Below are 15973 nucleotides of genomic sequence, written 5' to 3'. Positions count from 1 at the left end.
TGATGCTATCAGAGCCACAGGGGATCCTGGGAGTAATCTGGTAGAACTACTACCCGCCCCCCCCCAACAAAGGAAGACCTTGAGGTCCATGGAAATCAAATGCATTCTTTGCTCAATATCTCATACCAGTGGCAACATGAGATCCAGGTCGCTAGCTCCCAGTCTAGTGTTCATGCCCTTGAACCCTACAGCCAAAGATGCTACTCAGTCTTCATTCTTCTGGACCATTAGTCGTATCCTGATATTGATCTGATTCTTTGACCAGCATGCCTGGAGAAAGTGCGAAACTACCATTGTGGTAATTCTACCTAATGGCGATGACAGCTCATCATAATCAAGCACCCACTTAGGTCAGGTACTGTGCAATATGCTTCTAATCTAGAAGCCCATTTGGTCTTTGCAGTAACCCCATAAGGTAGGCAGTGTCATCGTTATTCACTTTTTAAAAAATGTAGCTCTAAGGGATTAAATAATTCCTCCTAGTGTGCTAGTAAGGGGCAGAGCCAAGATTGGAACCCCTAGTCTGTCTGACCCAAAAGCTGTGCTTCTCACCACTGGGCTACATTCCCTATGATGCTGACTTGGGATCTGCTGTCCCCAAAGCAAAGCCCTCGCTCAGAGCTCTCCTGCTTTTTTTAGGAATGCCAGCTGAATGCAAAATCAGGAGTCCCTGCTTTGAAATGCCCTGGTTTGAGGGTTGTCATCCCTGGTCATCTCTGTCCTCGAAACAGCTGCAGCAGCAGTGAGCTGTCTCTTTCGAGCACCTGCAGCGAGTACTCCAGTGGCTCCTCCTACACGTGGCATGATGGAAAGAACCTCAGGAAAAGGGTAAGGCCTCCTTTCAAGGCACTTTAGCATCAGAGTGAGCCAGAAAAGAATCTTCTTCTGGTAGAAAGGTGGAAGGCCGGAGGGAGGGCTAAGAAGGGAATGACCATTTGCTGAGTCATTTACTCCTCACGAAACTAGACACAGGGATCTCATTTTCTCCATTATATGGGAGAGGAAGCTGGTTCAAAAAGGTCAAGTCACTTGCCAGAAGTCACACAGCAAGTGAGGAGTGAAGGGATGATTTGACCCAAATGACTTGGATGGCAAGGAAGGGAGTTTGGGGGAGGAATGATTTTCCTTCTGTGCTTTGCTGGAGCCCACCAAGTTCATAGATTTATATCAAGTTGGAACCTAGAGTCCTGGCCTAATGGAACTCTCCATGCTTCAGACCAACCCAGACATTTCCAATTAGTTTTATGGACACCCACTCTCACTGTGACGCTCTAGAGAGACTTGTTAATGTCCACTGCAAATGAGAGTGAACAAGGCCACTTGCCAAGCCAGCCCACACTGAGCATCCCTTGAGAACTCAAAAAGAATGTCCTCCCCCACACCAGACAATAGGGAGGATGGTGCATCATCTCCGAATCAATGACCGAAAGTTTTGAAAGTATCATTAGCTTTGTCGGAATTTACTACTCGAGCATAGCATGTATTATATTGACCTCCTTTACTCAATTTTATAGCCTCATAAAACACTAATTGACTATAAATTGGAGAGTGGTGTGGCAGAGAGAGAAAATACCATGGTAGGTGACAGGGACCGTGGCTTGCGTGGAGGTAGGCTTGCCCCAGCTCAGATGTGAGGAGTTCTTTTACTGCGTTATTGACTGCTGCTCCATGGCTGCCATCTGCAAAGGGGGCCCACACAACTGAAGATTCCTTCAGGTTCTGAACAAACGTCTTTGCACACTGCAGTAAGCCCAGTGTTTCGAATAGCTATCTTTGCGGCTTCCTGGTGTTGAAGAAAAGCAGAATACACAAGAATGGAAACCCTGAATCAGAAGGTTTGGAGGTCATTTTTCTACCATTTGTGTAAACTCCGTTTATGATTCAGAAGTATAGAAACCAGGAAGATGCCATAACTGCCAGAAAATAGTAGTGAGGGAGTAGCTCTGTCATACTCTGAACAAGAACTTGGAAAAAGATTTCAAGCTTGAATTTAGAGCTTACTCCCTTGGACTCAGCCTCCTAATACGAAGTGGGCATATGATCAGAGTTGCTCCTTCTGAGCAGATGTTCGAAGTTCTGAATAATGACAGCTGGGGCCTGGCTCTTAACACATGGGGAGGCCCTAGCAGGGATGTTCCCTGCCTTTGGTTGTCACTGGCTCCACAGGCCCTGCTCGGCTCTCTTCATTCCCCCTCTTCCTTCCTCTCCTTCTCAGAGCCTCTATCTTGTCTTTCTTTGCCTTGCCTTGCCTTTCTTTCTTTCTTTTTTTTCTGGAATTCTTCCAATTTGAATAATCCTTGATCTTGTAGGGAAACCTCATCCCTGAAAACAGAGAGATTAAGTTCTTATACACTTTGTACACACTCAGGTGGCTGTGATCTGGAGATGTCACAGGGAAAAGTCCCAGTTCTCAAGGACCCAGCAAACTGGAGACATTCTCATGCAGACATTTACATTTATATTATTTCAGGAACTTCTATAGGGCTTATGATGTGCCAAGTACTCATTTAGTATTCACTTACATAATGAACTCATAGAATATGAATTTGAACGGGACTACAATATTAACTTACAGAATAATAAATATACGACCAATGGCTCTTTTATAATTCACAAGTATTTTTTTTAATACTGTTCTGTATGGAAACAGAAAGGAAACCTGCATGTGATGCATTAGGCTGTCCTACATGGAGGAAACTGGGCCTATGTCACGAGTACTCACCATGACCCACGCGGCCTTGATAGTATTTCACAAGTAGTAGCTCATTCAGTGCTCATAAGGGCCTGTTTAAGTAGGTTCTCCTATTCCCCCATTATACAGATGAGAAAATGGAGGTGCTGAGAAATTAAGTAGCTAGCCAAAGATCTCATAGCTAGTAAGTGGCAGAGCTAGCAAGTTGATTCCAGAACGTTCACTCTTTACCATTCTGCTCTAGTGACTTTGTTAAATCAGCCAAGCTTGGAATATTATTCCAATGATTGAGATAGATTTGTCATATTAAGACCAAGAATGTCCTTTAAAAAAAAAATGTGTAGAACTGTTGTCCAGTCAGGAAATAAGAAAGGGCTGTGGGCATCAACCCAGGCCCCTGCTTTATCAGGAGCACCCTTTAGCCAAATGCACTGCTCCCCAGAACAACTGTTTTCCAAGCAAAGCATGAAGCTGCCTGTGGGAACGCCAGCTCCTGCCCCCATCTCTCCTACAGGGGATGCATGCTTTTTTTTTTTTCAATTCTCCAGATTGTTCCAAACTTTTCTCAAGTTATTAAATACCATAACATCCTGTGGACAGCCACTGTCCAGTGGGCTGAGCACATCTTCATGGGTTGAACAAATCTGCCTTTTTCAAGGTCTCACAGGGGACTTTTGCTGGCTTCTCTTCTTATTGTGAACGTAACTCTCAGGATCATGGAAATTCTTAGAAATCCAAGTAGTGGCAGCCTGCTCACATCGGTCTATAATACCCAAACTCACTAACAGGATTTCTCCTCATTTCCAAAGAAGTTTTTAATGACATAGAGGAAAAGGAGACGAAAGGGGAAGCATTACCAAATAGCATCTATACACAGCAACTTCTGACCCTGGAGAATTTTCTGAAGAAAATATATAATTTGACTTAAAAACAATAAACATATAACAGAAAAAAAAAACAAATAAACACCATATGTTGTTGTTGAGAGCAAGAGTAATTTTAATAGAAATGTTTTATATGCAAGCAAATGTTCGCCCCTTACTAAAAAGCCAAGGTTCCAGTGTAAGTTTCTGACACTTTTTCAACCTCTGCATACAAGCACACGGTGTTCAGTTATGGGGCGGGGGCCACTGGTGTGGAGATGCCAATGGGAGTTGCGCTCTTAGCCAAGATGGGCACGGAGCCCACATCTGAAACCACCAGATTCATTCACTGGAGCTCTTCACCGTTAATCACATAGCCTATAAAATAAAAAAAAAAAAGACTGAGGTCAGTGCCCAAATCCCACTGGTTTCCCTGAGTCTTGGTTTGTGATTAAACTCTGAGGTTCCACTCAAGAGAGTGATGTGAGGATAGTTTATGATCTCTATTATGACTCTGACTAACACAGAGGCGAGAACGGGGGTTAAGTTTGGCTCTAGGAATATGGCACGGCCCAGCCTGCCTGGGTGCGAATCTCCACACCACCGCTTTGGAACTGAGTCATAGGAAGAGCCGGGGAAGCCAGAGCGGAAACCGCTGTTCCAACTCTCCCTTCACTGCATGATCTCCAACAGACTAACCGTGCTGCCTCTGTTTCCTCCCTAGTAAAACAGGGTTGATAATGTCTCCTCATGGTGTTGTTCTGAATATTAAATCAAAGCCCTGTTCAAGTGGCTGCCACACAGCAGATGCTCGGGAAATGCTAGCTCTCTCCTCTGCCCTTCCACTTCTTGTTAGCAATGCTATGAAAAATATGCAGGTCTGTGCAGGATATAATGCTTTTTCTGTGTTGTTCCTTGGTCAAAACTAACACTAGTATCTGGGACGGTATAAGGGACAGGAAATTGATCTTTCTTGGTAGGTGAATCAATGCTGTAGGGTTCTAACAGCCAATGCCCCACTGCTAGATATGCATGTATGTGTTTCACAGATGTTCCCCTTCTATTAAATAAAGTCCTGAAGTCACAGAACTATCAAATCTTAGAGTGGAAGGGACCATAGCGATAGGAACCAACTAGCTTTTCCATTTGCCCTCTCTGCCTCTTGTAAACACTATACAGTGAGGCCAGATAGTCTTCTGGTTATTTCCTAAGTGTACCTTGAACCTATCTCCACAATTCAGATCTTTGCCATCCCACTTCTTCTACGTGGAAATCATTTCCCCCATTTTTCAACTAAGGCAAACTCATCCTTCATTCAAGGGCTAGGTAGGTTTTTAAAATACAAAAACAGAAACCTCCGTATATGTCTTTCATGGTTTTTGCTAACAGAGGTTTGATCTTTCTCCTCTGAATTTCTGGAGTTCCTACTACATTTGTATTTCTCCTTTGCTCCCTTGACCCCTGGTTATTTACGCGCAGCTCCTGTCCGCTGCTGGCTTGCACGCTTCTCGAGGGCAGGGTACTTATCCAGTACTTCATTATATCGTGGGCTACTTAGCTCAGAGGCTAGCAAAGCAGAGATGTGCTGCATAGTTAATGATTAATTTGCATTAATTAATTAAAGTATGTATTTATAGATGAATACTTAACCACTAGAATCAAGTCTAACGACAGATTTTTCCTTTGTACGGTTGTGATCCATGTGGTTCAAGTGATTTCTGATATCTACTTTTCTTTCCTAGAAATCATCACAAAACCGGGATAAAAGGCTAAGTATTGACTCTTCGCTCCCGAGTGGCTTTGCCAGTCCTACGGATGAACTACCTCCAACTCGTATCAAGGAAAGTCACATTTTGGAAGGACTGAGGAAGCTACAGAAGCGAAAAGTGTTACTTGAACCCCCGTCGGTGATAACCAAATGGGGTTATAAAGATTGCATGAACTCCAATGAAGGGATATATTCTCCAGGAATTAAGAGTAGCAGCCCCAAGGACTATGCCCCCTGCACACCGGCCGACACGAGGAGCCCCTGCCAGGAGCCCCACGAGACATTTGTTTATGACACAGATTCCCACGATGATGCCGATGAGGACCCTTCCTCCTTAGCCTTGCTCCAGGCAGCCCCAAGTCAGGGCTGCAGGCTGCACAGTCGTAAATTAACCCACAGCGTTTCCGACAGCCTCTTTGGCTGGGAGCTGAATAGAACACACTTTTCAGAAGGTACGTCCTCAGTTTACCCCAGGGAAAAGCCCGAAAAGCTGACCAGCTGTGCCAGCAACTGCCCCTGGGAGAGAGAGCTGTGCCCAAGTGTGCAGGCACCTCAGGTACGGAGAGAGAGGGAGCCACGTGGCCCCGGTTCTGGCCGTGTGGCCCTCAGTCTCCAGCTTTCAGACACCGATGACAATGAAGCCCTCGATGAGTTGCACATAGGTAGCAGTGACGAGAAAAGCCCTTCAGACTTGTCACTGACTGCTGACACTGACAAGTCCATGGACAATCTGGACATCCTCATGGGATTTGGAAAATCTCAACTTGGGTCTCCTGATGAGGAAGAAAAACAAGTGCCCATCCCCTTAGAGAGTCGGCCAAAGACATTCAGCTTCATTAAGCAGCAAAGGGTTGTAAAAAGGACTTCTTCAGAAGAATGCGTTACCGTCATATTTGATGCGGAAGATGGCGAGCCCATCGAATTCAGCTCTCACCAGACGGGCATTGTCACTGTTACCAGAAATGAAATCTCCATCAACCAGGCCCCTACTGGACCCAAGGCAGAACACACTGAACTTTTACCTCAGGGAATTGCTCATTTACAGCCAGGAGCTGCTGCGAGAGACTACACTTTCTTAAAGAGACCTGAAGAGGAAACGGAGAAAAACATTCCAAAAGATGGCGTAGACGATGTTGCCGTGGCACCCAGTGGCTCTTTCAGCCCCAGGACAGTAGCGCCAAGTACTCAGCGACAAAGACTGGCCAAACCAACACTCAATTTGTCATGCCAGAGTAATTCTAGGTCTTCACTGTCCATGGGTATCTATCAAAAGCAGAGTCTGACAAAAATCCCTGCCAGGGGCAAGGCTTCACCTCAGAAATCAAAAATAATGGAGCCTGAAGCCTCTGCGAGAGTCCCCTCCTCTGGCCCAGTGTCTCTTGAAAAATCACCAGCCTTAGCTCCTGGGAAACTCTCGCGGTTTAAGAAGACTGATGTCCCGGCACCCCTTTTTGATTTACAGCCAGATTCACACATTCCAAAACATGCCAGCCAACTGCCTCATGGCTCCAAAATGTCCAGCAGAAAAGATTGGGTCCCGTGCTCCAAGAGTCAGATCCCAGCGTCACAGTTGCTGCCAAGGTCCCTCGTTGAGCCTAGTGACAATGGAGAATCCCCGACGAGGGACAAACACTGTGACTCTGGGCCAGGGGCAGGAATGAAGTCACCTTCCCCTCCACCCCCTCCAGACAGGTCAGGCTCTCTTCTCATCAGGCCCACTTATGACTATTTGCCACCACCTTCATCTGCCAAGGCTGAAACCAGGGTCCCCTGTGAAACAGCAAGGACCATGTACAAATCCCCCCCTCTGAAAGGATCCTCTGCTCCTGTTATTTCTTCTAATCAGATCATGGCAGAAGTGCCGGGTAAGAAACCTTCTGTGGCCTTCAGAAAGCCTATCTTCACTCACCCTCTGCCCTCCACAGAAACAGTGATTCAAACCAGATGTTCTGTGCATACCCCCTCCAGTTCCTTTGCCATGATGGCCCCAGGGCCCCCAAAAGTCTCTCCAAAGAGAGGTGTCCCCAAAACCCCACCTCACCAAACACTTGGGACCACACAAACAGACACTGGGTTACGGACTCCCAAGAATTGTCCTTCAGCCCATGAACCACTGGAAATACTGTCCTCCAAAAGTATGTCTCCAGGAAGAAAAGGACAACTGAACGACGATGTCCTCACATCACCTAAGCCTTCCTTCCTAGGGGTGAATGAGTCACCGTCATGTCAGGTTAGCAGTCACTCATCATCACCATGCTCCAAAAGCCATAACACCCCACATGGTTGTCAAAACACTCATGAGAAAGGTCTGAAAACCCGCCTCCCGGTTGGGCTCAAAGTTCTCATGAAGTCTCCCCAGTTGCTCAGGAAAAGTTCCACAGTGCCAGGGAAACATGAAAAAGACAGTCTGAATGAAGCCTCTAAAAGTTCAGTGGCTGTGAGCAAGCCTAAGCCTGAGGACGCTGGGAATCCGCTGAGCCTGGAGACCACAGCGGATGAAAGAAATGTGATGCCCCTGGGTTTTCAGGCACAAGACAGTCTGGCTGAAGGGCTTCCCCCCGAAACAGCAACGGCAGAGTCATTGGAAAATAGCATTCCCAGGGCTGATGGAAAAGATGGGGTAGAAAACAAATCTGTGAGAAGATCCCTTTCCTCCAATAAGCCACACCTAAAACCAGCCCTAGGCATGAATGGAGCCAAAGCGCGCAGCCAGAGTTTCAGCGCTCACTCAGGAGACAAGCCCCCTACGCCCCCCATGGAAGGGCCAGGCAAAGTTCGAACTCAGATTATTACTAACACTGCTGAGAGAGGCAATTCCCTCACCCGGCAGAGTTCCTCCACGGAAGGCTCGCCCAACAAGACCCCTTCTGCCCCCATGTCTGACAGTCTCCCCAGTGCTGGGAGGCCTCTGGGGCATCCCTCCTCCAGGCAAGGCTCCCTAGGGAGTGCAGGCAGCTCCGGCAGCCAGCATGGGAGCCCAAGCAAGTTGCCTTTGAGGGTCGCTCTAAAATCTGAAGAGCTCCTCACTCCACGTGGAAAGGAAGATGAGAAGGGCTATGCCCAGGGTGGGTGCCCCGGTGTGGCTGTCCATGAGGAACCAAGCAGCGACCACTACAGATGCCCACCCACCCCAACAGACTGCTCACGAGCCCTGCAGAATCCGGGGAGGACACAGCGCCCAACCCATTTTGAAACAAGCAGGACCTCCAAGCTAGAAACTTCTGGAAGGTGTCCAGGTACTTCTACCACCAGGACTGGCACTGTGAGCCCTGAAGCCCCCCTCTCACCCACAATTGAAGAAAAGGTCATGTTGTGCATTCAGGAAAATGTGGAAAAGGGCCAAGTGCAAACAAAGTCCCCCTCTGTGGAAGCAAAACCAAAGCCCGGGCCTTCTTTTGCCAGCTGGTTTGGTTTTCGGAGGAGTAGACTTCCAGCTCTCAGTAGCAGGAAAATGGATGTCTCCAAAACCAAAGTGGAAAAAAAAGATGCAAAAGGTTTGGGGTTTGGAAACAAACAACTGAAATCAGAGAGAAAAAAAGAGAAAAAGAAGCCTGAACTGCAGTGTAAAATAGAAAATGAACTTGCCAGGAACACCAAGTTGGCGGAGAGTCCAGACTGTAGTGTACAACGCAAAAATGATCTGAAAACACCACAAGATGTTTACGACCAAATGAAGTTTGAACCAAGAAATAGACCCAGCCCTGTTACATGTTCAACAAAAGATACGTTTATGACGGAACTTTTGAACAGGTAATGTGTTGGCAAAGAGGGGGGGCAATGTCAAGGGGTCCCCCCGAAACAAGGAGAGTTGTTGACTTCCTGCATATTAAACCTCAGTCAAGCATGTTTTCATACAAGCAGAAATGCAGAGCAGTCTTTTCTACATTAGGCAGAATTTAAACAGTGAAATAAAAGTTAGCAATAAAATGATAATTTAGTCCATGTTGCTTTGTTAACCAAACCAATGGTCTTTGAAATTAAAGAATGGTAAGTTTTATCAAGGTTGATAGAAATTCAACCTACACTGGAACCGTGAATGTACCCACATTGCATGAAATGGAAGAAAATTATACATACATTTTAAGGTATGCCGACCTCATTGATCGTACCAAGCAAACGTATACTTAAAAACATAGGTAATTACATTTCCCGCTGATCTTAAGCCAGACATACATTTAGCAATCACTCTTCAGTGGCTTTTGTTTTTCTCCCTCCTCCCCCCACCTCACAAGCAGTTAAAAAAAATTAAAGTATTGTCAAATCTAAACTGACACACTACTGGAATGTCAGATGAAGATTTGATCAAGGCCACTGACAAACATTTATCACTCAAAGGTTTAAAGACAAAGAGATACAAAGAGGTTACTTTAAACATTAAAGGCTTGGGAAAAGTAGTGATTGAAGAAGAGCAATGTAATTTATCAGAGGAATCACTTTCTACCTGCAGAGTTGATAAGAAAGCAGCTCAACAGACAGAAAGTGGATCAAATAATGTTTCCTGCAGGAGTGTGTTAAAGGGCAGTTCCCAGGGCTCCTGTCTCACCAGCAGCTCTGCGAGCACTCAAGGAAACCACAAGAAAAACATCAAAACCAAAGCCGATGTGGAAACACCAAAAGGCTCCCTGGTAAGTGCTCTACCCATCCTGGTTCTGAAGTGAACCTGCTTGGGTTCTTTCTACCTTTGCTAATGGAAATGTACAAGCAAGAGATTATGGGGGGGGGGGAGGAAAGTTCTAGAAAAAAGAGAGAAAGCTGGTGACAGCTTCTCACAGAGGGTGGTGGCAAGATTGCAAATGGGCTGCTCCCTCCAGTAATGCTGCTGTGTTCAGAAGGACAGAAGGACAGGGGAGCCATGCAGAGTGCTGGCCAATGACACTGTGGTGTCAGGGGTCATCTTCAAATTATACAACTGTGCAGGCGGTTTGTTTGGATGATCTCTTCCTTCATTCCCAGCGACACAAAAAGGAATGAACATGATTATGAAAATGAAAAGTGCTCAACAATTGGAGAGGATATTGGCCATTTTGATGATTCAGTTTAAGCACTGTTCATTTTTTTCTGTAAGTTTTATCTATATACCAATTCCTCTTACCTAGACAGGCGTTAAGGCCAAGAAATCTACTTTGGAACTTGACTCCCTATTATTCAGTCTCTTAATTGTGAGGTCCAGAACTCAGGGGGTAATTTCCTCTAAAAAATGGGTGAAAGGGCATTTTTCTATAAAATTACCTCAAGTTGCACTGAATCTCCTTACATTCTTTCTGCTCTTGCATAATCAATTTGGTGACGTTCATTGTTTCTTTATATAAGTTTTGAAGCACCTACATAAACAAAAATATTCTTCTTACAGAATTACTGTATCCATATATTTTTGTACTGCAATCAAAGAGATTGTAAAGTACGGTACCTGCTACCATTTTCTTATGGAAAACCTGGTAATTATACATTTTTTTCCTGGAGTGGTTTAGAGGCGATTTTAGGAGTAATCATGATTGGCATTATTAGTTATTACTTATTAGTTTAATTACTTATTGATGTTTAGGGTTCCTTAGAATTTCATAGACATACTTCAATTTCACAATAAATGCACATTTTTCTTTCAAAGAGCTCTGAAGAGCTATAAAGTCTTTCTTATCAAACTCTCGGAAATCCTATGGGAACTATGTTCTTTGCAAAAGTTTTTCTTTTTTTTCTTTCCCCCTCTTTTCTCTTCTGGGCTTCCATGGTATCCTCCCTTCTTTGAAAACGTAGATGTCCCCTGCATTATAAAAATCACAAATTGTAAGCATATCTGAGGCTGCCCTTGTAGTGTCACTGAAAGGAAAGAGAGAGAATGAACATGTGGAAATGTGCAATATGCCAGAAATTCAATCCAGCTGATCTAAAACTTTGATAGCCTGGCAGAGCCCCTTATCAGAGGCACTCAATTTAACTATGCCCCATTTAATATAGTTCTGACAGTTTAGGGTATATCTTAGCTTCACAGAAGCACCAAAAAAACAAAAAGACCTCTGTTTGGTTTTTACAATTTCATTTTTTCCTTCTTGTTACTTCCTAATGCTCAAGTAATTTCTCTGGTTTTTGTCTCTCGTCTACAGTCTTTCACAGTGTAGTAATAAGTGTCCTTTGGTCCTTCCAGAATATCTGCAAGAAGCATTCTTACTATTTTCTGTGAAGTACAAAGATTCCCTAACCACCCCAAAATACATAATCAATTGGGATATGCTAATTTTTTCTAGTTAGCTACAAGAGGAAATTAGTCATGCTGGGAAGCTTTTCCATACAGAGGAATATTATTAACCTGGATAGTTGACCAGCCAGTCTTTTTTTTTTTTTAATGTAAAATGCAATGTTTTTTGTTTCATCTCCATAATCATCAATGTGGAATGGACTAAAATTACTAATTTCAGAGAGGACGTTGTCATAGTCTCCTTTGGGATTAGTACAAGACTAGCAGTGAAAACCTATTTATTATATGTTATCAGCCTACACAGGAAGGAAATTAGATGAAAATAGGATATATCCTAATACCATAGCACATTGATGGGAATACCCATGAAACTCTTAAAATTCAGAGTTTGAGGGAATTTTCCCCTACCAGGGCTCAAGGTAAATTTGCTATCTGCTTATTTTAAACTGTGTTGCAAAAGATTCTTCTCATTGTAGTCACTTGGGATAAAAACAATAGCTGCACATAATACATTACATAGCACATGTTTTTGTTTTTGTTTTTTTTTTAATAAAGTCACTGCTCACAATTTGATATCACCATCTCTTCCGTTTACAGACCAAGACTATATTTCATTATGCGGGTCCTCAGGGATTTTGATTGTTTTAATCTGTGGTGGTTATAATACAAACATTATTTCCATACATACAACAATGTATGTACANGGGATTTTGATTGTTTTAATCTGTGGTGGTTATAATACAAACATTATTTCCATACATACAACAATGTATGTAGCCTACCTCCACTTAGTCTGCTAGTAACTGCGNTATGTAGATTTGTAATTCTGACCTGTATCATTTTCCCCTCTCTCTGAAAAACTTCTTTTAACATTTCTTGCAAGGCAGTTCTGACAACTAATTCCCTCAATTTTTGTTTGTCTGAGAAACTCTTTATTTCTCCTACCTCCACTTAGTCTGCTAGTAACTGCGTATATATCCATTTTTAGGATTGCTAGATACATTTTAAAATGTGCGTAAAAGTCCCATTAATTCTTTGCTGAATTAAATCTTTTTCTCCTTTCAGAGCCTTAATTAGAGGCTTATGTCCCCATTTAGGCCATCATTTACAGACCACTTAGCTCTAATTTTTGTGTAATTTAGACAAGGGCCGTGTTACTTTGCACTTTTACTTAAATTATATAAAATCATTATAGAAGGGGAAAAGGCATCCCCAGGAAAGATTGCATTGGTATTAAGTAAATAAGCAAGAAAGAAATGCACTCTATTGCGGCATGTCATAAGTCCTTCCTTCCTGTGGATTCAGATAATTTTGTGAAATGAGAAGTCTCAAAGGAAGGCAGCTCCAGGGTCCTATTTAACTATCACTGGACAAAATAAAAATCGTTAACAAAATTAACGAGATCATATACCTTCATAATGTGCTGGGAAGAGATGGCCGTTTCAATATGGGTATTTTAGTTTAAATTATGAGTATTCTTTTCACCCAGTGTCCCACAGTCTGAAAAAAAAAATCACATATGCTAATAAAAAAGCATCAAATACTATTCCATTAAAATGGTACCCTGGTGATGAAATAGGATAAAATAGTACAATAATTACACAAATTGTTATCATCTTATTAAGTTCTGCAAAATGTTATAATTTCAGCATCCTTAATTGAACAGTTCTGTTCTAAATGCTATTTTGATGCTAATAAGAAGCATGCATATTTTGCCCTCCTCCCGCAAATTTTTCTAAATGACTAACTTTTCTAAAGGTAATGCCTTCTGGAGTTTTCCTTCCAAAAATCACTTCCTGTCTCACTTAGGTTCATTATGTTCTTTTCATTTGCAATAAACTTTGACTGCAAAATGTTTCTTCTTGGGAAGCAATTCATGTTAGGATGAGTCAGGGAAGAAATGTAAGCAGAATTCTAAATGAAGGGTGTCCCCAAATGTTGGTTTTAAATCTGAAATTGCATTACATATATATATATTACATTATATATATGTAATGTAATATATATATATATATATGCTGAATTATTTTCTCCATTTTCCTCCAGGCTCCTCTGTAAGCTCCTTCCTCCCCGCCCTTTCTAATGATAGGGGTTAGTAGAACATAATGGGCACAGTGACATTTAATGCTTTCCTGTTAGAGATCGGTATTTGGTACAGTTCTTGACTGCAACTGCAGAGCCCAAAAGATGGACAAGTGTTGGAGATGCACCATTAGAAGGCACCCAAAGTACTGACAATAAACTTAAACCAAAAATAGCCCGTAGTTATTGCCTGAGTTACCTGCTACTTCTTACCAAATAGGATATTGCTGACATTAATTTGTATCAGTTCCTATTAGAACAATGGCTGAGAAAATTCTATATCTCTAACCACTATTCTTTTCTGAGCCAAACTTCTTGATTTTGTAAAAACTCCCATCTTTGAAGTTCTTTGTCACATGAAGATCATCCCATTTGTCTCTGTCTTTGGCAAATTCTTAATCTTAAATTGGCAGCCCCTTTGTCCCTGGAAAGTTCCCACAACCTCTCACCAATACCCAGCCACTGTGTGATCAAGAGTGAAAATTAATTTTAAGTTTGGCCTATGAGAAATGTAATTAGCAAGGGGAATCTGCTGCCAAAATAAATTATGCCCCTCATTTCCATAGGCAAATAGATTTTTTAAATTGCTACTTTGCATCGAAATCAATTTGTATAGATTATTAGAGCCAACAAGCATGCCATTCTAAGGCACTCCCCCATTTGCCATTCCTTTGCTGACTTTTCACCTATCTTCTTCAGATTTTCCTCTCACGGGTCATCAATGCCTCATGGGTCACCAGCCCAGGAAAGCTGAAAGAAACTAGGGGCCTTTCCTCTGATAAGTTCCTCTGATAAGTCCCCAGAAGCCATATTTAACATTTGCTGTTAAGCACATAAAGCCCTAGAAAAGTTCTGACAAGGAGTTGACAGGTAGGACTATAGGATGGCTTTATTTTTTTCTTTCCTAAATATGATACTTGGAGAAAGGTGGTGGTTAAGTTCCACAGGCGGTTTAGGGCACCAGAAGGGAAGGGAAGCAGAGCTGTTAAACACACACACACAGTCTCTGAAAATTTTTGCTACTCTTAAATAAAAATATAGTTTATGTATACATGGAATACTGCCTGCATATCTAACTGCCAGACACTAACGGAGAATAGTAGTTGTTGGGAAGGTCTGGGAAGGATGACTGTAACAGTAGGGCACACGCTGAGAAATTTAATTATGGCATGAGTGGGGGCCAGAAGTGCCCAGTCTAAAACCAAAATCCTTGTGACCTTGAAGAGATCACTAACCCTGTATGAGCCTCTTTTCCTTTATCTGCAAGATGAGAATCTTACTTTAATTATTAGTTTCTTTAGTTTAGAATCTCACAGACTGATAGAGAGGATGATTCCCCCACATTCCGGCAGGTCAGCAGGGCATGCCTTCAAGTTTAAAATAGATCAGTTTAGAAGAACCTAAAGGAAATACTATTTTGCATAACAGGCAAGGGAAAACATGTCTCATAAGAGTTGGTATGGGCTGAGAATATAAAGAGATTTCCTTGCTGTCTCTATAAATGAGGATGGAAGGTTCCTGTTGGGTTGTTAATGGAAATGTAGGTGTTTTGGGATCCCTTTGTCAGTGGGTCTTTTGAGAGCCTTGTCACAAATAGATCACTGAGCTAGGCAAACCTTGGAAGGCAAACAAGTAGCATGTTAGCCTTGCTGATGCTCACAGTGCTTTTCTTCTCTGCTATCCATAAATGTACGTGCTAACAAACAGGGAAGTGCCTGCAGAGCAGAGAGCTGATGGGAGGGGGAAGCAATGAGCATGGCCTCTGGATATTCAACTGTCGATCTCACCTTGGGGGGTTCAGGAAGCCATCTCCAGGCTTATTGGATATTGGAACTGCAGTTAGAAAATATAAATAATTGGTTTTATTCCATTAAATATGAAAAATAGGTAAAAAGTCAAAAGCTAAATCTAGCTCAAGGTCAGTGTGCAACGTATGGCTTTCTACATTGAGAGTATGAAATAAGAGTTTCTTGGCATTCAGCTCAAGCCCCTGAGCAAATCCACTGACGGCCTCTAACGTATGTGCCTAAGCAGAGCCCCACCGCATCCAGCACACGGTCCACGTCACTGTCATTGGCTGCCCAGGTAGCGATGGGGATGTATTTTAAAAGAGCGTTTTAGGGTCATTCTGCCAAGGACCACAAGCTGTCTTGAAACTGAGGCCAAGTCTACTGGCATAGTCAAATGGAAATTTGAGAAAAACAAAGTTCCCTCAAATGAACATAAATCTGCAGTCGGTTTTGCTGAGTTGAAATCCCGAAGTCCCGCCACTTCGGCAGTTACTTGCCTGGTCTTCAGGAGGAGGGGGCTAACAATAGCACAGCGCTCTTCTAAGGATTTTGAGGTCACAGGTGTGAGGAGCTTAAACAGCACCGCTC

At 43.0% G+C, this 15973-nt stretch overlaps 1 protein-coding gene across 14 annotated transcripts in view; it reads left to right on the top strand.

Annotated features, from left to right (window-relative positions):
- Positions 1-15973, top strand: part of NCKAP5 (NCK associated protein 5) — a 950566-nt gene that overhangs the window by 832303 nt on the left and 102290 nt on the right. For 13 of the 14 annotated variants that reach the window (XM_034654439.1, XM_034654443.1, XM_034654438.1 and 10 more), the window contains 3 exons: positions 640-828; positions 5298-9073; positions 9771-9948. In XM_034654439.1, coding sequence (XP_034510330.1) covers positions 640-828; positions 5298-9073; positions 9771-9948 — 4143 coding nt within the window. The remainder of the gene's footprint in view (positions 1-639; positions 829-5297; positions 9074-9770; positions 9949-15973) is intronic. The other variant, XM_034654446.1, reaches the window with a different exon arrangement.

The sequence above is a fragment of the Ailuropoda melanoleuca genome, chromosome 2 (assembly GCF_002007445.2).
Source record: "Ailuropoda melanoleuca isolate Jingjing chromosome 2, ASM200744v2, whole genome shotgun sequence".
Taxonomy (NCBI): Eukaryota; Metazoa; Chordata; class Mammalia; order Carnivora; family Ursidae; genus Ailuropoda; species Ailuropoda melanoleuca.
The sequence above is the reverse complement of the archived record's forward strand: the minus strand, read 5'-3'. Positions and strand labels throughout refer to the sequence as shown.